This window comes from Anolis carolinensis, chromosome 3 (genome assembly GCF_035594765.1).
Source record: "Anolis carolinensis isolate JA03-04 chromosome 3, rAnoCar3.1.pri, whole genome shotgun sequence".
Lineage (NCBI taxonomy): Eukaryota > Metazoa > Chordata > Lepidosauria > Squamata > Dactyloidae > Anolis > Anolis carolinensis.
In genome coordinates, this window is record NC_085843.1 from 112,996,246 (window position 1) to 113,020,220 (window position 23,975).

The window sequence follows — 23,975 nt, forward strand, 5'->3', positions numbered from 1 at the left end:
GATCTTGTCCATGTTCCTCGTTCCTTGTTGCCTTGAATCAAGCTTTGTGTACCAAGAATCAAGCTATTTCCTTGCCTTGCCTAAGTTTCATGGACTAAAGGACCTTGTCATCTCTCCTCACTTTGCTTGGCAAAGTGAGTGTTTCGGTTACTGGATTACAACTTTGGACCTTACTATTTCATATTGGACATTGTTTTCCTGGACTATATTTGACCTTTCCTGAAAGGTCATCTTCTGAACTATATTCTACACTTATTTTTATTGCCTTTACTTATTTCCTTAATAAAGATATTAGATAGATTCTGGCCTCTGTGTATGGTTATTGGTGCTCTGAAGCCTGGGTCGTGACATGTGAGAATGTCTATTTATGTTATTTCAGCTACTTTTACTATCCGTCCTTCAATTTTTTGGTGTTTCTTCTAGTTTCCATGTTCATGCATACACAATTCTTGCTGCAGTTGTCATCAGAATGAAAAGTCTGTCATGTGTCTTCAAAAGTGATCTATCCTCTTTGATATCTCTCTTTGTACACTTTATTGCAAGGTGGACTAAGTATAGCTCTATGACTGCAAGGAGGCCTGGAGACTGTTTAATATATTTATCCCCATGAATGAGAAATAGATTTTAAATCTTAAAATCAGGAAGTGTCTCTAGAAATTTCAAGTTAGGGTATTTCTTGTTGTATATCATGGCATAGCATTTTGCCACTGATTTGGCTTTTTCTTCTGGGTGGACTGAACATTTCTATTTTCTCTGTGTTGGGCTTAAATGTGTCAAATGAATTGCATAATCCCTGATAAATTATGCTTTGTGAATATTCAACCTCAGTTATTAAAACAGATTGCTTATTACTGTATAACTGATGCATTTTCCTTTCTATACATATTAATGAATACCTTTTGAAAAAATTATTTGGGGATATCTATTTGTTCCTTAAACATCTTGATTGACTATTAGTTAATCTTCCTTAGGATAGTTGTATATGAAAAATAAATGAATTTTGTTTTTAGACTTGGGTCTTATCTCAAGATATATTGTTATATATGTATATGGAAATTCACGCATTCCAAAATAATAATAATAATAATAATAATAATAATAATAATAATAATAATACCCCAATCTGAAATCCAAAATACGTCTTGCCCCATGCATTTTGGACAAGAAAATTCAACGTGAACCCTGCCTTTCTCTCAAAAAAGGGGCTCATAGTTAAAATATTAAATGATCAAAGGTCTGGAGACCATGCCCTATGAGGAGCGTCTTAAAGAGCTGGTCATGTTTAGCCTGCAGAAGAAAAGGTTGAGGGGAGACATGATAGCCATGCATAAATATGTGAAAGGGTGTCATGAGGAAGAGGGAGCAAGCTTGTTTTCTGCGGCCCTGGAAACTAGGAGCAATGCATTCAAATTACAGGAAAGGAGATTCCGCATTAGGTAGAACTTCCTGACTGTAACAGCTGTTCAGCAGTGGAACTCTCTGCCTCAGAGTATGATGGAAGCTCCTTCCTTGGAAGCTTTTAAACAAAAGCTGTATGGCCATCTCTCGGGGGTGCTTTGATTGTGCTCTTCCTGCATGGCAACTCTATTCTTCTATGATTCTAAAACTTTCTTGAAACATTTTACTATTTTCAGAAACCTTTCTGGAATAAAAAAGGTCTTAACCTGATGGAAGGACAGCAAGAAGGGACGGAGCGGGGTGTTAGCATCTCTAGGAAAGGACTTCCATCACTTACTGATAGCCACTGAGGAATGTATACTTATAAACTGATACACTAAATGTTTTTTTCAAAGTGATATATCAGGAGATTGCAGGAAATGGGCAATCACAGTGAGACCAGAGGCTATATGGAGAATTGTTTGGTGCTAACATTTTTATTTCAGTTTTTAAAATTCATTCATTCATTTATGGTTAAAACAAGGGGAAAACATCTAAAGCACATGCATAGGAAATAGGTATAATAGTTACAAAACATAGCTGTTTTATAGTCACTCACAAAATTTAATAATAGCCCATTGTAACAATCTCCTGGAAAACACACCATTCTATACACTATACTCATTTTCTTGGTAGGATGCACTTTTTCTATCAGATCTAACTGCAGGGAAAATGAATCTGTAATGAATTCTGTATCCTTCACTTCACTTCACTCCACTTCACTTTATTTCTTAATTAGTCGCTCTCCACTAGAGTGCTCAGAGCGACTTACAATTTAAAAATATCATTCCACAATATAAAATATTCAACATAAAAACATTCAACAGTGACTATTTGGCAGATTAGATCTGATTTACTTAAATGCACAACCAAACAGCCAAGTCTTGAGCGCTTTTCCAAAAGGTCACAACTCCGACATTGCTCTAACATATGGAGGCAATGAGTTCCACAGAATTGGAGCATAGGTCGAAAAGGCTCTACGCCTTGTAGCTTCCAGGCGTACCTCCCTAGGGACCAGTACGTATAGGAGATTTTCCTGGGAGGATCGAGGTGACCACTGATGGAAGAAAGGAATGAGGCAGTCCCTAAGATATAATGGTCCTTGGCCATTTCGAGATCTAAATGTCAGGATCAGTATCTTGTAAGAGATCCGATGTTCTATTGGTAGCCAATGCAGTTGTTTCAGAATTGGTGTAATATGGGATCTTATAGATGATTCCGCTAGCAGCCTGGCCGCTGCATTTTGGACCATTCGGATCTTCTGGGTTTTTATCTTCGGAAGGCCGGCGTTTAAAGCATTACAATAATCCAACTTAGTGGTGACTGTTGCATGGATTACCGTTGCCAGTGCTTCTGTCGAAAGGTAGGATGCCAATTTCCTTGACTTGCGAAGATGAAAAAAGGCCTGCTTACTAGGGCAGTGATCTGGGCCTCCATCATCAGCGATGAGTCCAACACAACCCCAAGCAGACGGAACCAGAACTTCCCCATCGAGATCAGGCTGTGACTGGATTAACTCTGGTGGCTGGCCGGGCCAGAGTATCTCAGTTTTTGCGGGATTCACTTTTAGTCTACTTGCTCACAGCCAACTCATCACTGCTTCCAAACACAGCTTAAAGTTCTCAGGAATCGTGGTTGTCCCAGGTTCGAGACGCAAGAGTAGCTGGGTATCATCTGCATACTGGTAGCACTCTATGCCAAAGCTCCGCACTAGTCCAGCAAGTGGTCGGAAGTAGATGTTAAATAACAGGGGCGAAAGGATAGCACCCTGGGGAACTCCACAGAAAAGGCAGGAGCTCTCAGAGCTTTGGCCTGACCACTCCACCCTCTGTCTCTGGTCCCGGAGAAACGAATTGAACCATTGAAGAGCTAAACCTCGTACACCAGACATAGCCAATTGATGGATCAGGAAGTCATGGTCCATGGTGTCGAATGCAGCTGTAAGGTCCAAGAGTATCAATAGCGCTGATCCACCTCAGTCTAACTGACGACAAATTTCGTCAGTAATAGCTACCAAGACAGTCTCTATCTCATGACCTGAACGAAAGCCTGATTGAAAGCCCGCAGTCTCATCTAAAAATTGCTGTAGCTGTCCCGCCACTGTCCGTTCAATCACCTTGCTCAAAAACGGAAGGTTTGAAACTGGGCGATAGTTACTAGGTATGGTATCCTGCTTCCAGAGCTTCAGAAAGCCTTCCATTCCCAATTACACTTGCCACACTGACTTAACTTATTAATTCTTATTTCATTATACGTAATTTTAATTCAATATTTCACTGGATGATTGACATTTATTATTTTTTAAATTCACTGTATGTAGTGCTAGGATCAATTGTTGGCATCTGATATAGAAGTTATGGATTTGAAATCCAGGATACACCTACAGTGTAGAAGTAATGCAGTTTACCGCTACGGATCAATGCTATGAAATCTTGGGATTTTACAAGGTTTTTCTCCTTCTCTGCCAAAAGTGCTAGTGCCTCACCAAACTATAACTCCCAGGATTCCATAGCATTGAGCCAAGACAGTTAAAATGGTGTCTAACTACATTAATTCTACAGTTTAGATGCACCTCTAGAGGTACAGATGAATGACTGCTCCATATTCAGCCAAGCTCTCTAGTTATGATTATGGCACTATTGCCAATATAGCTTAAGCTCCCTTTCAGCTCCCTTTATAAGCAGCACCCACACTGAGCAACGGAGGTCTGCTCTGCTGGAGAATGATATTTCCAATCAGTGATCTGTGGTGTGATCAGAATTGCAACAGAAGTCCTGCTCTTGATTATTACACTATAAAAACTACTGGTGGGAAGGGGCCAGCACTTCAGGCCTCAGTTGCTTTATGTGGTGTCAGGTTGGGAGACAAGATGCAGTTGCATATTGCTACCTCTGTTTACGTTTTAGGGTCTTGGTGAATAATTCTAAATATAATAATTCTATGTAATATGAATAACAATATAATACACCAGGTTATTTATTAATTAATATGTTTATTTACTTATTTATTGTTACTTGATAATAATTTTTTTAAACAAATGTAAACAGAGGTGGTCCAACTGCCAGGTGATGTAGGCTTTTGCCTGTGGTGCCATCGTCCCAGGGGTGCTGTCGAGGCCCCGGGAGGATGGCGCCACCCCGCCTCCTTCTCTTCCTTTCTGGACCTTCCTGTGGGGGGTGGAGCTGTGGGGGGGGGCGCGGCATGGACCCGCGCAGGGGTAGGAGCCAGGCCGCACAGTGAGAAGGACCAGCCAGGCTGGCTGTGCCTGGCCCCGCGCCCCGCACAGCGAGGGGGGGGACACCAAAATTACCTTTGCCTACTACAGAAAATTACCTAAGGATGGCTCTGAATGTAAATTAAAGAGATGCATTACACATAACTAGTTTTTGCATTATGGGAACTCATTGCCTCCATGATGAATGGCAGAAAGAGGGAATACAAGTTTTGCAACAAAAACATTGTGGGTTGCTGTGAGTTTTCTGGGCTGTATGGCCATGTTCCAGAAGCATTCTCTAATGACGTTTCTCTCACATCTATGCCTGCCATAGATGTGGGCGAAACGTCAGGAGAGAATACTTCTGGAACATGGCCATACAGCCTGGAAAACCCACAGCAACACAGTGACTCCGGCCATGAGAGCCTTTGACAAAAACATGGTGGTTTTGGTTGTCTGTATAGGAGGATGCCCAGATAGAGTGAACAGGATAGCAGGTGATCTCTAGGTCTTCCAAATCCAACTTTATGGTATTCTATGGATTGGAAGTAAACCAATTTAATAGCCTCCAGTCATATTCAGGTAAGTGCGATTCACCCTGGGAACATATATCCCCTGTGGACTGGGTCTTATTGTTGTAAGGTTTATAGCTTACGTTTTAGGGCCATAATGCTTGGAAAGCAGATTGCAATTAATGAAAAATATAAAATATTCAATAAAACCTTAAAAAAATGCCCAAGACAGAAAGAACCACTGAAACAAATTGAATATAATTAAAATAAAAACAATATCTGGTGAAACTTAGAACTTCAATACACTAAAATGAATATAGTGCTGACTGGAGTGAATACCACTTTCAAATCCTTGTATGGGTCAACAAGAGGAGGCTATAGACATTTCTTAGGAGATAATATTTCAAATATATGGTGCTGCCACACTGAATTACTTGTGGCCACTGATCTTAAAATCAGGCAGGACTTACTTATTTTCTATTTTGTGTATAAGTGGGCCATTTGTTGGAGGATGGAGGGTATTGGACGAACGGATTTTAAGCATATGTTTATGTTTTATATTTTATACTGTATTTAATTGGTTGTAATATATTTTTATATGTTGTTGTTTTTAATTATGTATCGGCATCGAATTGTTGCCAATTGTACACCGCCCTGAGTCCCTTCGGGTGAGAAGGGCGGGATAGAAATATTGGAAATAAATAAATAAATAAATAAGATTTGTGTTGAGTTTAGGATCATATGGATGCCTGTAGTCAAGGGAGGTTCATGATGTCAGAGCAGATTGAGTGTACCTCTCTCTATCATTGTGTTGAAATTTAATCCATACAAGAAAGAATAGTCTCCATGTGGATATCTACTGATCTCAATTAAGGTGACCCTTGGTGATATCCCATGGCTCCCAAAGATTTAGGTACCCAGTTAGGATGTTCTTCCGGACTCGTTGTTAATTTTGGAGACATCAGAGTCCACCACAACTTTTTACCTTCTTCACTTTGCTACTGCAGAATTATATAAATAAAGCTGATGCTGCCCCAGTAATACATGCACTGTTCAGCCGCTTCAGCCAGAACTGATTTCTGTAATGCACTTTACTTGTGGTGGCCCTTAAAGATAGGCAACCTTACTTATGGACCAAGCAATTATGGACCTAATTGTTCCATCCCTAAATCATGCCCAGACAAGTATTCACCTCTTTCTATCTCTGCTTTGAGATGAGAAGATGAAACGAGAAGTAAAAGTATTAATCAAATGGCTGATGACATTTTAGCCCAAATCTCTGAAAGACTTCATCCAGTCATGCCATCTTTGTTGCAAATAAGGAAATGTGGTCAAAAACCTTGACCTAAAAGTAGTTTCTGTTTATAGCTTCTTCTGGCTTGGTGCCTTTATTTGAAATCAATAAAGTTATTTTTAGGGATTGTTTCTGTAGCATGAGCAAGGGTTGATATTTTACCCAAATGAATTTTAATCAGGCTGCAGTGCTAAAAGCAGAAAAGGAAAATGGCTCTGATGGAAAAACAATTCAAAGAATTATTGGTGAACTGTTCTGCTTCAATATTTCAGTGGACATACACTGTAAGATATAGGATGTTCTCCCTCCTCCATTAGTGAATATAGATTCATTCAGAACTAAGCCCATTGATTTCCTTTCACTCTATTAATCATTCAAGAACGGTTCTAGCTGTACTTCAAGTCTATGAGACAAAGCAAGTCGTCTAACAGCAGTAATATTTTTTCTGAGTCTCATTCTCTAGGGATTGCATCTTCTATAGCAAGCCTTTATGGTAACAAGCCAGACCTTGGGAGCATAATCAACACATATTCAAGCTTCAGTGTTGGTAAAACAAACTACCAAGAAGTGTCACAAGTTGCAATCTGCTGGTGAAAGGAAATCAAAGAGGAAATTAATTGGCTTCCCTAGTAATTGGGAATGAACAGCCATCAGCTTCAATGTAATTAGATACAGCAGTGCATAGAACAAGCTGAGAAGAACTACTGGAGCAGTGATACCCTGCCTCTTATCATCAAAGCTTTAAAAAGTTAGTACAGAGGCTAGAGAATATATGCTAAATGGATCTTTATATCATTAATGTTACAATTTGACAATATTATTACTGTCTTTGAAAAAGGAAGAACATAGTTATAGGAGACATATCAGTTCAGGGAGTAACACAGTGATCTAGGACAGGGCTTTTTGAGCTTTTCCAACTCGCAACCCCTTTCCACCCAATAAATTTTTACATGGCCCCAAGGATATATAGAATAGGTATAAAAATCAAACATTTACTGAAAATATGCTAACAATTGCAAAATTTGCTAAACAGGCTGATTTTCCTTTTTGTGGAGTACAGCTGAAGCATTTTCTGCAGAGTCTGCTGTATACAATGCAAGTTGTTTCAAACAGATTTGTGTAAATGGGTGGAATTCAGAAACCTTTTGAAAATATTTTCATGATCCCAATATTAAGCTAAGAAAACCTTATCTGTGGTTGGGACTCACAGTTTAAGAAGCAGTGACCTAGGGAATGTTTTCTTAGCAAGATTTATTCATATGGGATTATATTTGTCTTTTTCTGAGCCTAAAATATTGGGACTTACCCACGTGGTCAGTTTCTATGGCTGAGCAGGGATTTGTACCCAGTCTCCAGAGTCATAGCTCAACACTCAAGCTACTACACAAGCCTCCACTGAGATTAATATTATATTATATTATTTTATTTTATTTACAGCATTTATATTCCGCCCTTCTCACCCTGAAGGGGACTCAGGGCGGATCACATTACACATATAGGCAAACATTCAATGCCTTTTAACATAGAACAAAGACAAACAAACATAGGCTCCGAGCGGCCTCGAACTCATGACCTCCTGGTCAGAGTGATTCATTGCAGTTAATTGCAGCTGGCTTGCTCTCCCGCCTGCGCCACATCACCCCCAAAATTAAATAAAAATTAAAACCCATCTCACCTACTGTACACCATTCAAATATCTTTTGATTTGGACCTTTTGATCTGAGGTGGCCACAGCGTCATTTTCATAGTTCCTCAGACCACCCCAGAGCTCAATTTCTTTCCATTTTTAAACTCTCAAAGTATAAATCCTTTAAACCTTGTAGAAGATTTGACAGAAGCTTTTGCCATATTTTGGCCTCTCTGATGTGCAGAAATATTATTTTCTGTTCGAAAAATGCTGTGTTCCACTCAAAAAATATGAAAGTTGACTGGGCTGGCAAGAACTGAATGTTTCTTCAAGACTAGTGATCGGACAGTGGTTTTCACTGCATTTGATGGCAGCAGGTCAACCTAAGAGGTATAGGACAAGCTCCCCACACTTTACTTTTGGCAGGGGTAGTACTCAAGAGTAAAGACAGAAAACTGCTAAAAGAAATGGGAAACTAGAAGGAGATGGCTTTGGGTAGATATTCAGAGCCACAGGTCATTCTTTGTTCTGCGCAGTTGCTTTTTTACTCCCATTCTCCTGCTTGATTCCTTCCTTCCTTCCTTCCTTCCTTCCTTCCTTCCTTCCTTCCTTCCTTCCTTCCTTCCTTCCTTCCTTCCTTCCTTCTCTTTCTTTCTTTCTTTCTTTCTTTCTTTCTTTCTTTCTTTCTTTCTTTCTTTCTTTCTTTCTTTCTTTCTTTCTTTCTTTCTTTCTTTCTTTCTTTCTTGGCACACATATATCAAACAGGACGATTCCACTGCTCAATTCTGTATGGCTTGAAAACATGAAAGAGTAGCAGTGCATAGTGAACTGCCTTGTTTTTATTCCCTGCCTCATATGTTCACCTCGCTCGCCAACATTATTCCAGTACTCATTTTTTTGCATAATTTATGATAAGCATAACATTCTCTGTGTCCTTATTGTGGAATATACACTTGACCTTATCTCAGTGAAGCACATTCAAATCAAGCTTCTTTGTGTTATACACACAGCATTACAGAGCTTGTCTTTCCACTGTTTCTTTGGGGCACGACCATACAGCAGTAGTCACACAAGGAGGCTTTTAAAAATAATGAGCATCTGCTGCAAAGGGCAGTGGCTGCTGAGATCATTAAATGCAATCATTAAACTTCATCTTCTATTAAAATCTTGTTAGCCAATTTTGGAAGCATTGCAGCTAAGACTCTATTAATGAAAGCTGTCATAGCTAATCTGGTTCTGCAATGTTGAGATTTAAAATACTTCATCTTAGGACTTATATCTGATAATATGTCCTTAGGGAAGTCTAAGGTTTAGGTGATGGGGTAACTTTAACATCTGCAGCAATAATTCTGTTGTACTTTTTAAAAGCCTCACAAGTTAATTGTATTGGTTTAATATGCCCTTCAACACACTTGTAAAGCTTGGAAACATAAAAAGGTCATATTAAATGCAATGATAAATGTGTGGTTTGGCCTTGTGTGATTTTTTAAAAATCTTCAAATATCAGCTTTCTCTGTGAACATCTATGACCAATTTCAGGATGGTGCCACATGGGAAAATGGCTTTAACTCTCTCCTTACTTGCTTCTTTCCCAATGTACTCATGTATAAGTCAAAACAGTTTTTACAAACCAAAATGACCCAAAAACCCTGGATTAACTTATTCACTGTCCAGTGTTAGAAATAGGTGGTGACAATGACAGCACCAGCAAAATTAGCTCTGCCATTTTGGAGGTGGAGCAAAGCAGTAGTGGTCATTTTAATAGGCACTTACTTATAAGCCTCATGAGACCAGCAGACATTTTTAATGGGGGATTACTGTATAGGCAGGCCTTATAAGCTCTATGATGCTGATAAATGTGGCTTGGGCTGAAAAGGGTGACGGAGAGGCATTTCTTTCTTATGGGTGCAATTAATTCTGGACAACCTCAGGCACTTAAGAGGAAGTATCAGCCATGTAACATATACACACACACTATATATTCCTGCTTGTGTGTCTCTAATTACGTGTACCCTAGGTTTAACCCCATGAGTCATAGCAAAATTTATAATTCAGGTTCACCAAAACTACTCTCAATTTATACTTGAGATCAATTTATACACAAGTATGTAGGTAAGTAGTAACCATTTCCTATGTCATTTGAATTAGAAAGAAGGCTGCATTCATTTCATTATGATTCTCCCCCCTCTTATGTTCAAGCACAGCTTCTAGGGAAAGTATTTTAATCAGAAACTATGACCCAGGGAGACAGTAAAACTGTTTTTTACTTGTTATCATCTCTAAATCCTGACATACTATCCCACAACACCAAATTGTGCCTTTGGCTTAATGTATAGCTTTGTTCCACATAATTCTCCTATGAATGGAAAGTTTTCCTGTTTGTCTATTTCACACTTTTTAATAGAGATTATATGCTAGTGTGTACTGGTTTTGCTTGAAGGCTAGTAACTATTTCCCATGCTGTTGTACCATCTGCTTTTTAGGAAATATGAGAGACAGCAGTGAATCCATCAAGAAGAGTAAAAAAAGTGGCTGAACAACAACCACGCCCATTCCTACCCAATCACACATGCATCCTAGCAGAGAAAGAAACGAGTTTAATTTTTATAAGCCTTGTAAAAGTAGCATTCATAACAAATTACTTCCACATAGTCAAACACACATCCTTAGAGAGACAGAAAAATGGCTTCATGTTAAAAACAACAAGACGTCTACAATCAAACAGATCATAGCGGTTAATGAGAACAGACATTCACCATGGCCCAGGGGCATGGCTAACAACTCTTTTCAAGTGTGTGGGCACTCCTAAATTCCTATTTTGACTAGCAGGTTTTGAAGCAGTCTCTTGCTAAGGGTTTGATTAAGATATCAGTCGTAATTTTGGGAACTGGACAGTATATCATCTGATTATTCATTTCTCAGTTAACCTTATTTTATACTGTTCCAATGTGCTTGCTGCATAGCATCATCTTCCCTATGAGAGACAGACTTATATATACTTATAGTTGGAAGAAATGCAATACAACCCTGGTTGTCTTCCACAACTTTATTTATTTTCTGTTCCACTTATTCCAAAATCTATCAATAGTTGATCAGGCAATAACAATTATTTTCACGTCTCTGCTGCTAATACTGGGTCTAGAAAACCAGCCCATTTTTATACAAAGACAAGAAGCCACTAACAGTTTGGTAACCTGTTACTCAGTTTGCATCAGCACAGCATACAGATGTTTGATTTATTGATCCATGCAGCATACAAGTTTGGGATAATTAACAGTTTAAAATTAATAGTCCCATTTAGGCATAAAATGACTTTTTAGACTTCATTTCAGTCCTTCTTTGTGTTTGTGCTATTGTTTCTGCTCAGAATCCCAACAACAGAAGCTGTGTCAGGTAAAGTATCAATAGATACACAGAAGTTTGTTGCTATTCTGTGCAACTTGTTACTTGACAGAGACTCACTTTCTTCATTACTTTTAAGTAATTCTGTTGCCAGTGTGTTATTCTGCAATCCTAGAGTTTTGAAATCTTTTGCTTTTGGAGAAAGAAAAATATTATTCCATCTACAGTATATGCCTAGATCTGCACACCACTTCCATTTCATGTGAACTATGGATTTGCCATTTCCTCCTTTTCATATCATTTTAAAAGGGTTCAACACTTATATGATACAAGTGAAATGCTTATTTATCTTTGCAAAGTAAACTTCTCTGTCACTCTGTTGGTTGAGATATAGAGGTCAAGTTGGGATTTACAGTTTCTGTTCACACAGATTTTGTCTAATGAATCCTGACATGTATTTCCTCCCTTTCTCCATTGTCAAGACAATGTCCCCATAGTCAGGACTTACATTCCTCTGGTAATAATTATAGATTTTGATCCTGTGGCAAAATCTATAATTATTACCAGAGGAATGTAAGTCCTGACTATGCTTCCTATGTTATAGGAAGCAACCAAAATCTGGGATAGTTGTTTGTTTGTATTACCATGCCCAGCTTCTTCCAGCCAGCATCTATGGAGGATTCTGAAAATTGATATTTCTAAGCTTTGGAAGCTCTACATGATCCAGGTGGCCATTGGTATCAACCCTACATATTAGCAATGAACCATGAAGCCTAATTTTAGAATGTGGGAAAGAAATGCAGATAACTATCATGTTGCGGTTTGCAAAGTGAATTATATTATGGTAGATATTGCGGTTATGCAGTCATCATCAGTTGCATGAGGCTTTTAATATCCCTTTCTATTGATTTTAAATCTTTACAGAGCACATACTTAAGAGCATTCCTGATTGGCTACAAAGTATTGCCCTTTCATATTATATAATTATAGCACTATGAAATCCAGGGATTTGCAGTTTAGAGAAGAGGCATTTACAATTCTCAGCCAGAGAGTCCTAGTGTTTCACCAAATTGTAACCTCCAGAATTCCATAGGATGTAACTCTGGCAGTTAAAGTGGAAGTGACTTTTAGGATGGGTCAGGCAAAAGTAATGATTGTTCACTAGTTCTTTTCTATATATCGGAACATTTAACAAATGCTTGCTATGACTTCTTTAAAATAACATTAATTTTAAAGCAACAAAGTATAGTTCTTCTTGCACTTACAGCTGAAGTTCCATTTTGGAGCCATGTCTCTAAGGATGGTTTTAGTTGCCTCTTTTGCTTCTATTTATACAATTTCACAATTTCTTTGGCAGTGACCAGAGTACATACCAGGGTGTTGCCTTTTATGAATCTCAGGAGATGTGAGAGGCAAACAGACTGGATGAACTTTGGTTACATATTCCAGACAAGCACAATGGCTCTATTTATTCAGCCTAAGCTGCTGAATGCAGATTGATTGACTCTGTGGGCAATAAATTTTCACAGCCACAAAACCTCAGAAGCAACCAACCTGATCCTGTACCGGAAAAAAAAATCCTGCCTACAGGACTGGGTTGTAAAAATAAGTTAGATTATTTTTCCACATATGTAAACTAGTCAGTCAAATTCTTTTACCATTGACTGACATGAACTCCACAATTGGCTTCTGAGGTTCATTCACTCCCTTAAAGGTTCTTTTCTCAATAGTAAAAAGCAAAAATGATGGCAATAAAAGCAAGCAGGAAGGAAGAAAAGAAGAGGGAAAAAGAAAGGGAGAGAAGTGTATCTGTATAATAGTTAGCAATCGTGCTTAATAATGCACCTAATACTGATTTAAATTGCCCAATGACCTCTATAATGAAGAACAGAGAATTTAATATGGATATTTCATGTGCCATTCCACACTTCAGGGAACCAAGAGGCAATAATCACCACAATTCAATATTCCAAACCATCTTAACTAGGGTTTTGACATCTCCATGACACAAATCTTCTGACATTTCCTTGGCTACCAAAAATGAAGGCAAAAATTATTATGTTATACATAATAAATCAAAGGGAAATTGATGATTTTAACTTGCAGATTTATGTTAACTACCCAGCAGTCTGCTAATTGTGAGCTCTTCATGTAGTATTGATTGAGAATTTCAAAGGGAAGGTTTTTTTTTTTAATGATGATCAACTTAAATATACAAACAGGAACATTTCTTTCCACACGTTAAATCTTGGAATCATTGCCTATAAAACTGAAACCATAATTTAAACTGGATAAATACTTAAAAGACAATACTTAAAAACAATACTTTACATAGTTAAAATTAAACAAACGTCATACACATTCTAATGTGTATGAATAAAATAATGAATTGCAGGTTTTTCCTCTATGTGATTAGCTCATCATTGTTTTTATTTCTTCCATGTCTTCTTTTTTACCTTTTACATTTACAGTATTTAATGCAATTTCTATGCAATTGTATAAACTGATGCCTTATTTATACAATCACACATTCTCTGCTTGTATACTTATGCCTTTATTGCTTTAATTCTTCATTTTATAGCATCCCCAGGCTTGTTCCCTAATGGCATCTTTCAATTCTTGGTTTTAAAAAAAAAGGGAGGCTACCAAGCTTAAGTCTATTTGAACTCCGGAACTTGATCCCCCATGAGAAATCCCTCTACTTTCTCCTGGTGGAGGAAATACTTTCTGAATGTTTTAAAGAGCATCTTAAATCTAGTAAATCATGATGTTAAATCACCATATTCCAGAGCTAAGTGATGATGTTGGAAACAGATGTTAAGGCTTAGTCCTGTGGAACTTTGTCCTAAGCTGAGCCTTTTTTCTTTTTTATGGCCAGTTAGTTTGGCCTTCCCCAAACTTGGCTGTAAGCGCATGGCCTTGCAGCAAGACTCTGATTTGCCACTCAAGTGTTCAATGAATCTGTATTGGAATACACTAGCTGGTGGGGAAAAAATCACCCAACTGCTGTAACTTTCCATTGAAAGCCACAAGCATGGCTAACTGACAGCCTAAACTACATATATAATTATTCGTATTACATTCAAATGAATTACCTGAAGTATCTCTTAGCGCTGTTAGACCATTAGACTATTAATTCAACAAATACAAATGCTAGCCTGCATACCTGTTCACTGTCCTCTTCATCACTGCTCAGTTTGAGATCATCTTCTAACATTCTGGAAAAAAAATAACAAAACACATTATAAAGTCAGTTTCTAATAGTATATTGACTCCTACACAAATTGTGGTGTGAACTTCACCATCTTTGTCCAGAACATATTCCAAGAAAACAAAACTTAAACGGAACATTAAAATGATAGTAAGCCCCCCCCCCCCCCCAAATATCTATGCGGGATACATTCCAAGTCAGACTGCATTTACTTGAAAACATGAATATGAATAGACACCATTAAATTATTTGACTTTAGTCCCAGAAAATGATGATGATGTTATTGTTATTATGATTATCTAAAAATGTTATTATTTATTTACAGTATTTATATCCCGCTTTTCTCACCCCAAAGGAGACTCAGAGCAGCCTACAGAACACACATACAGCAAACATTCAATGCTGATTATACAATTAACAAGGACAGACAACACAAACAAGGGTAAAGGCAGTTTTTCCCATCTTATTTCCAACATCTTGGAGGTTGTGCTTGACTCCGGCCATGGTGTGTGTGTGTGTGTGTGCGTGTGCGTGCGCGCTGTTGCTCCATCTTCCATGCCGAGGAGCTTTCCTCCTGATCGATGTCTTTAAGGGCACTTTTATTGCCTCCCCACTAAACGCTGTACTTATTTATCTTCTCGCATTTCTTCTTTTGACCTGCTAGGTGGGCAGGTGAGCTGGGGCTAACGGTGGGTGCTCACCCTGACCCAGGCTCGAACTGCTGACCTTTCAATCGGCAGGATTTTTCTGCAGCAGAGCAGTTTAGCCTGCTGTGCTGCAGAAACAAAGTGGTTGCTCTGGAGGACCTGGACATTCCTAGAAAGGTGTTGTCTTCTAGGATTTTGCAGAGTCCTCCTGGGTGACTCTGTGGTACCTACTGTGAGAAACATGGAGGAGCTAGCAATTTCCTAGAGAGGCCATCAGCCCCCAAGTGAAACTGCAGACAAAGGTCATGCAGTTATAAGGATCTCACTGTATTTATATAACAAATACTAATGTCCTTCTCTGTAGTGCTGCATCTTTCCCTGGAAGCTTCTAATTTGATTCAATTGCAGATATTAAATTAGTAAACACTCACTCTCCAAACCTACACCCAATATAATTCTTAAAAAAACATGGATAGTATTTTATGGTTACCATTTCTGAAATGTGTAAATCTGAAATGTGGCTATATTTATCAAATTGACAATTTAATTATCTTTCTCTCTGAAATCTGTTCAAATAAGAAAAGAATGAACAACAAATGCAATTTAATACATATGTTGAAGGGTCCGTCTTGTCTGAGAAATAAAACAGACAATGTGTAATTGCTCAATATCAAAGAATTTTAAAAAATGTAATCTGATTAATCTCCAATGTCATATTTGGTGGTTGGCTTGTGTAAATGACTACTCAACAGGAACCATTTTTTTCATAAGAACATTGTAAAAAGTGGATCCATAAATTGATAGAAATGTTGACTACTTCTTGCGTGAAAAGAAAAATCTCACTGTCCTAATGGAAGACAGACCTCCAGCTTGCACCATTTGCATGAGTGGATTACTCCCAGTAGATAATCAGAGTCAGTATGCTGGTGGTTCTGTCCAGCCAGAATGGTATTGATTTGGAGGCTGGGAAATATAAAAATCTTCATTTGATGTTATTGTTTCATTTGATCTTTTGTTATAGTGTTTCTATAAGTGTTTAATGGATTTTATTGTATTTGTTGTAATTTACTGGGACAGGAGAGATGTCAAGGAGACAAGAAGGAATCAGTAACTGATAAAACCAAGACAGGCCAAGGGATGTGCAAAAGAGAAGTAAGGATCTAGTTCCAAGTGCCCAATAGGTAAGGCAGAGTCTCCAAGTTGGCTTGGGTCTCTTTCACGCAGGGTGAGGAAAAGTGCCAAGGTCCTTGATTCCCAAGGTGGGGCAATTTGATTTTTAAGGGGGCAATATGAGAATAAGTTATTAACAGTGATTTTTTTGGCATTTCTTATGCTTCTAGGGGCCTCATATACAGTGTGTGTGTGCGTGTGCGCGTGTGTGTATATATATGCATACACATTTTAAAAATTAAAACCATATTTTACCCAGTGGTCAGCTACTGACAATGGAGAGAGGGGGAAAGTCCACTAATAGATAGGAGGTGTGAAAGCACAGAGTTAACTAGAAAGTGCATGAGCAGAGCACAAAAAAGGGAGGCCAGTTTTCATTCCAAACACCCCACTTCTCTCAGCTCTTTTAACATTACATGCTATACAAAATATATATAAATGTATTTTTGTTCTGCATATGTAGTTTGAAAAAATCCAAAGCACAATTATTACTTTCACAGGTAAGTATGATTAAAAAAAAAAGATTATCAGCAGCAAGAAAATTAATCTTAGGTGACTGGGGGGGGGGGAGCATTAGGATTTTAGAGATGCTTAGGTTTTTTTTCATGTCCGGAGCAACTTGAGGAACTGGAAGTCACTTCTGGTGTCAGAGAATTGGTTGTCTGTAAGGACATTGCCCAGGGGATGCCCAAATGTTTTGATATTTTTACCTTCCTTGTGAGAGGCTTCTCTCATGTTCCCGCATGGGGAGCTGGAGCTGACAGAGGGAGCATATCAGCGCGCTTTCTGGATTTGAACTGGCAACCTTTGGATCAGCAACCCAACCTTCAAGTAATTAGTCCTGCTGGCACAAGGGTTTAACCTATTGTGCCACTGGGGGCTCCGATGCTTAGGTGGGGGCATGGCCAAAAAGAGGTTGGGAACCACTGGTTTAGATTGTGTTTGCTGCTTGCTTTTTGTAGGGGGGCTGATTTTTTGGGGGGTGGCAACAGATGGGGCCATCTTCAAACATTCTTGTACTGCTGCTATCCCAGAGGGAGGCGCAATCATAGTTTTATGTTGGTTGACCTGGGAAATGTCATTTGCATGGTAAATGACATAAACAGTAAAAGCCTGTTAAACATGAAAGGAGCAAGGAGCACCAATTTGCATGATGTTGTACTGTGTGGACTGAAATGGGGAAAGAGAAGTGATCCTAATATTTTTGGTGGATCTATGGCCTCTTCCACACAGCTGTATAAAATCCACATTGAACTGGATTATATGGCAGTGTGGACTCAGATAATCCAGTTCAAAGCAGATATTGTGGATTATCTGCCTTGATATTCTGGGTTATATGGCTGTGTGGAAGGGCATGTTGTGTATCAGCATGTTGTGTGCTGGATCTTTAAATAAGAAAATAAAAAGGATAGATTGGGAACTCACTTTGAGAACTAATGATGTTTTTTCATAAATGCAGGTATTCCAATTACAGATCACTAACTATCAACAAGGAAATTATGTTTTGAGGGGTCATCTAGAGGAAGTTCCAAGAAAAGGCACCACCCTGATAGGTATAAGATTAAAATTTTAAGACTATAGCAAGAGATTTGCATTCTTTTATCATATTAAGAACAGTACCTAGGTTGTACAACATCAATATTTTATGAATAATGACACAGACACATGTTTCAGTCTGTGTTAATGAAGTGAAATTTATTACTGCTGTCTTTACCTTATCACACACCAGATGGTCAACTTTTCCTAATGCATATCTATAGCCAAAGCATGTATTTCATTTAAGAGAATCTGTTCCTACAACGTCAACATAACTACATATTTAAACCAGCTGTGGTAACTCATCAGTGAAACAGTTCCGCATGCCAGAAAACTAATGCATGTTGCTTTCTGTGTATGTTCTGTTCATTTTGAAGAAGCATGCGAGCAAACAAAAAAGGCAGAGGGTGACAGCTATCTATCACAAAGAACTGAAATATCAGAGTTATTAGCAAATATCTTAGAGCAGCAAATATTACTCCTAGAGATATTATTCCAGCTGCTGATCTTAAAGAGGAGACACAAGATGCTTGTCCTGAGCCCAGTGCTATTCAGCATCTTTATCAATGATTTGGATGATAGTTATCAAATTTAGGGATGACACCAAATTGGAGAGATAGCTAATACCTCTGGGACAGAATCTGAATCCAAAATGACCATTAACCGGGATTAGAATTTGGAACTTTTTCCATGGATGTTTTATGGAAAAATTTGAGTTTCAGTTTGATCTATCTCTGCTCTACAAAATACTTGGAAATAAAATCTGCAGAGTCAGCTAACATTTTTAGCTTCAATGATATAAGAAAACTTATCATAAATAACATTGTTCGCTTTATGTACCATATAGTTTAAAATCAAAATAAGGTCAGGGCTCAATAGTGCTACAACATAGAAATCAACGTTTTTTAGAACCCGATCACTGAAAAATACCACAAAATTGTATTTCTTATACCATTTCAGCCTTAATTTTTAGAAAGGAGTGCAAGCTTACTCCTTAAAGGTGCCAGATGTATTGCCCAGAGTTTAAAAGGTTTCTACAACACCATTCCACTTTAGGATAAAAAAGCATCGTAAAAATGAATGCATGTGTAAAAATGAAAGAACAATGATCACTTGCCAGAATATTACTTTTCTTCACCAGCCTAAATATTCCCATCCGTCAAGAAGCCTGCCAAAGTTTCAAGACTAATCACTTATCCCATCATAGGAGGAAACGGCTTTAAGCAATAAAGTGTTTAAGAGAGCCACTTGGTTTACCAATTCATATCTTGCCTCCTCTGATTCCACTTATTTCATTCCTGCTGCTAGTGATTAATAGCTATTTTGGTAAGCTTATGTTTCTTCAATTTCTGGTAACAGTCTACTGCTGTCTTTTAAAAATATTACTTAATTTTTAAACACGAAGGTCACTGGAAGAACATAACCTACACCACTGTTTTGTGTAATGAGTCATGCCATATTATAAATTTCAGCAGTGTTTACACTCACCAGGTTGCCAGCAATCTTGCTGAATGTGCAGCATCTTATTACCCGTCACAGTAATTTTAAAGTCTTTTCTATATCCCTTATTTAAAAATAATTTGTTATCTTAAGTATTATCATGATTTCACATGTGAAACTCAAACATGGTAAAATTAACAAAAATCATAGTAGGCATCCAAAGTACTATTTATTATTTATACAATATAAATAGTCTCCCGGGGTAGAAGAGTGGTATATAAATTAGATAAATAAATAAATAAATAAATAATATCTATGTTATGGCTTAGGTAGCTTGTTCCATTATTTACTGCAAAAACCCTACAGCAGACTTCTTCAGTCTGGTATCCTTCAAACATATTGTACAATTTCTGTGAGTTGGAGCAAATGCAATGTATCTGGAGCACAAGAGTCACCGTGGTATAGTGATTTGAGTATTGGACAAGGCTTCAGGATATCAGGGTTCAAATCCTGCTCAGCCGTAGAAATCCACTGATCCACTGAAAGAGTGTGATCAAGCCACACTCTTTCAGGGCCCTTCCAGACAGTGTCACAGACAGAACGCCACCAAATAAAGTTCAACACAGTTTATTAAAGTTACAGAACTAAAAAATGCCCGTAAGAAACAAAGGACTAGGCAAACACTTGCCTTCAATGTGAAAAGATACAAAAAGACTCCGCTGGTACTAAAAACGGTTCAAAAGATAAACCGGATTAAACAGGAGTTTAATCCGGGTTAAATCAAAAATGCTTACTTCAGCCTGGCAATTTAAACAAACAAAAGTTGATAAACAAAGATTCAATGTAACACAAATAACTGGCAGCAGATTCCTCTCTGCTACTCAAAAGCTACAATTGAGTAACTAAGGTTGTTACTCCTCCGTGCAACGAGCGAAATCCGGGTCCAGGCACATCAATCAGGGTAGCAACGGTCAGCAGGGTCCCAAGCCGGTCCAGGGTCGAAAGCCAGGTACAGACGTCTTTAGTTCACAAGATCCACCGATAGCCACAGAAGGGATAGTCCGAGGTCGTAGTCAGTCAGTCAGTCCAGCGTCAATCCAGAGTAGGCAATTAATGTCCGTCAAAAAGACGACGGAGGTCCAAGCTATCAAGATTAAACACAAGTTGCACAGAAAAAGCCCACACAGTTCCTCCCGCCGTCTATGCCCAGTGTCCTTGGTAACTTACGTATTCAGCAAACAAATCACACCCGTCTTCAGGAAGTTCCCCAACAAGAGCCCAAGCGTTCGTCCAGATTACCTTGCCCAACGCAATTAGCCATTGATTCTAGACCCCATTTTATGCCAGTTCATAACTCCTCATCGCTGTCAGCTGCTATCCTAATTCCAGGTGCCTCATCATCATCATCCTCATCAGAGCTAAAACACCTTTGACTACGCCCCACAGCATCCCCAGCTGTGGATCCCGTTCCATCCCTCCAGCCCGTCCACGGGTCCGATCCTGCAACCCGCCAGTCGCCTCCCATGCTATCATTGCCGGTGACACCCAAATCCTCCCTCACACGAGTCCATTCCATGTCATCCTCCTCTGAGCTAACCATCTCTTCCTCCATTCCCTCGGTAAAACCCTCAAAGGAGTCTTCGTCTGTTGGTTCTGCAAATAAGTCCCGGAGCCGTTTCCTTTCGCGCTCCTCAAGAGAGTCTGCCTCTCGAGGAGTCTTACGACCTCGTCTCCTAGTATCGGAGCCAGAAGGCTCAACCATAACAGACAGGCCCTATATCCCAGGATCTGATCCCAGGTTTTCTCCTTTAAACTGGATTATATGAGTCTGCACTGTCAGAAAATATGGGATCAGATTCTGGGATATAGCACCTGTCTAGGAGAGCCCTCAGCCTCAGAGGAAGGCAAGGTCAAACCCCTCTGAACAAATTTTGCTAAGGAAATCTCATCATAGGTTTGCCTTGAGATCCTCATGTGAAGGCACACAAGAAATATCTGGAGAGCACCAGGTTAGGGAAGGCTGTTTTGGAGTGTAGATTGGTAGAAGGACCAAGAAAAAAAGCAGAAGGGAAATAAAATAGAAAGGCACATGATGTGGTGATAAGTAACAACAATGCATGCCTGTATATACAAGTTGCAACATTCAGAAAACATAAGTAGGTGACAGAGGTTTTATAGAAGGAACAGATCTTTCAAAAAGTTGGATCAACATACGTGCATAGGGAAGTAGTCTCTGAAAATGGATGTAGCTGACTGCAAATATAGGAAATGCTGGAGTGGTGGAACAATGGTCCCAAGCAAAGGAACAACGGTCATGGTCCCAAGCAAAGCCATATTTTTAAAAAGGTAAGAATGAGAAGAAATAGGGGCACCCATTTTTAGATTGGGAATAGGGAATTTGTGCTGGACAGATAAAAGGAATGGAAGAATCTGAGCCTAATTGTTTTAACAACTGTGCTTTGAAGGAAGATCAGAAAAAGAATGGAAAAGGGCTTGAAGAATGCTACAGAAGTCTAAGCAGGAAATTACCTGAACATAAATCAGAAACTTTACTAGGGCAGGTGTAGCATTACAATGAAGAAATACATAAATGCAGTTGCTTGCCATTATATTTCATATGTTTTTGCTTCCCTTTCCTCTGTTTTTTCTTGGGCACTCTACCTGTCACACTGTGTTGTAGGGTTTGGGGGCAAATCACTCTCAGAGAAAAGCAAAAAGCAAACCTCCTTCAAACAAATATTGCTGAGAAAAAATATAATGTTGTTTTAGGGTTGAAATATATTGGAATGTTTTATTGTGTCAGAAGTGACTTGAGAACATACTGCAAGTCGCTTCTGGTATGAGAGAATTGGCTGTCTACAAAGACGTTGCCCAGGGGATGCCCAGATGTGCTGCTGGGAGGCTTCTCTTATGTTCTCGCAAGCTAGAGCTGACAGACAGGAGCTCACCCTGTCTTGTGGATTCGAACTGGTAACCTTCAGGTCAGCAACCCAACCTTCCGGTCAGCAGTTCAGCCAGCATATATTGGAAATAAAGGTATGTAACAGCAACTGATTATCACATAATAAATGACATTGCTGCAAGGGCAGTAACAAGAAAAGGGAGGTGTACTTGACAAAGAACAAAGAAAAGAGGGAAAAAGGAATCATGAATCATGCTTAAGAGATTTTGAAACATTAACTATTGGTAGGGTCCTATTGCATTTAAGAAGTAACACATGGCCTAATGCATTGGAATTTAATGACAATGGTACAAGGATGTGCCCTCAACGATTTACTTTCCAAGGTAAATATTAGTCATTGTCATTGTTTTAGCTTTTCTCATGCTTGCCAGTTTGTTAAACATTCTTATTTTATTCATAATAAGCATGTTTTATTCACTTTTTTGAAAGATTGATTAATTCACAGATCTAATTAATTTATCATTAAAACTGTTGCTCTTTAATCAGATTTTAATTGGATCTCTTCACTATCAAAGGGTGCTCAGAGCTGACACCACTGTAAACCATTTATTTGAGTCTCACAGTACAAGCAAATTCATTAAAGGAGTTTTCTAAATAGTAAATTAATTTTATAGGATTGATTTCAGAAATAACATTATAGTTACTGAGCTGAAAAACTGTAATAAACAAGATAATTGAAATTTAAAACTAAATACTGATTCTGCAAAATGCTCCCATTTAATTAGTTGGTTGTCACACTTTCAATTATTTTTACTTACATGAAAATGCTGTTTTTACTGTGGTAAATAAACAGCTTTTTGACAAACAAAATGATTATACTATATATACAGCCATCAGTAAAATGTAATAGTTTTTCAGAAAAATACTGTAGGTGCAAACCTCAATTCAGTAAAAGAAACATGACTGATTGCATAGAGATTCAAAGTCAAATGTTTAAGACCTAAGCGCTCAAATCCTCCTGCCTGGGTGAATCTCACTAAATATCCATTTATTCATTCTACATCCCAAGTACTTAGCCACTGCTTTCTGAAACACAATGTGAACCTTCAAAGGGCTGGTGAAGACATTTGCTGGAAACTTTTTGGGGACTTACATTTTTGCAAGGCTTACATCTGTGGGAATTCAAATTAGGCAGTTCCACAATGTCCATATTTAATATATGGTTGTTGTTAATAAGTTATTATATAGGGGTAACTGGTGAAGTGGCTAATGTGCATAGGGACCAATGCAGAACAGAAACCAGGCACACCAGGGTAGAACATTGTGTTCTTCAATCAGTTCTAGGATGATAACATTCCCAAAGTGACTAAGGGAGCGCCTATTTTATTGTTTCTTATATTTGAAACGTGTTCTCCTATATACTGTGTGGGGTGTCATGATGACTTTTCCACACAACTCTTTAGGCACTTGCACTGTATAGCACAAATGACAAAACTGCTATTGCAAGTGGTAAAGTGAGTCAAAATGTACCTCTATTTGTTAAGAAAGTTTGTAAATCTAATAGTTTTGGAGATATACTAGCCTTTAAGAAAGACCTGAAAACATGGCTCTTCCGTTGTGCTTTTGGAGAGTAATCACTACAT

General features: G+C 38.4%; 1 protein-coding gene across 3 annotated transcripts in view; it reads right to left on the minus strand.

Annotated features, from left to right (window-relative positions):
- The window catches only part of aff3 (ALF transcription elongation factor 3), a 328,454-nt gene that overhangs the window by 110,292 nt on the left and 194,187 nt on the right, over nt 1-23,975 (minus strand). For all 3 annotated transcript variants that reach the window (XM_016997240.2, XM_062975376.1, XM_008120270.3), the window contains exon 7: nt 14,593-14,644. In XM_016997240.2, coding sequence (XP_016852729.2) covers nt 14,593-14,644 — 52 coding nt within the window. The remainder of the gene's footprint in view (nt 1-14,592; nt 14,645-23,975) is intronic.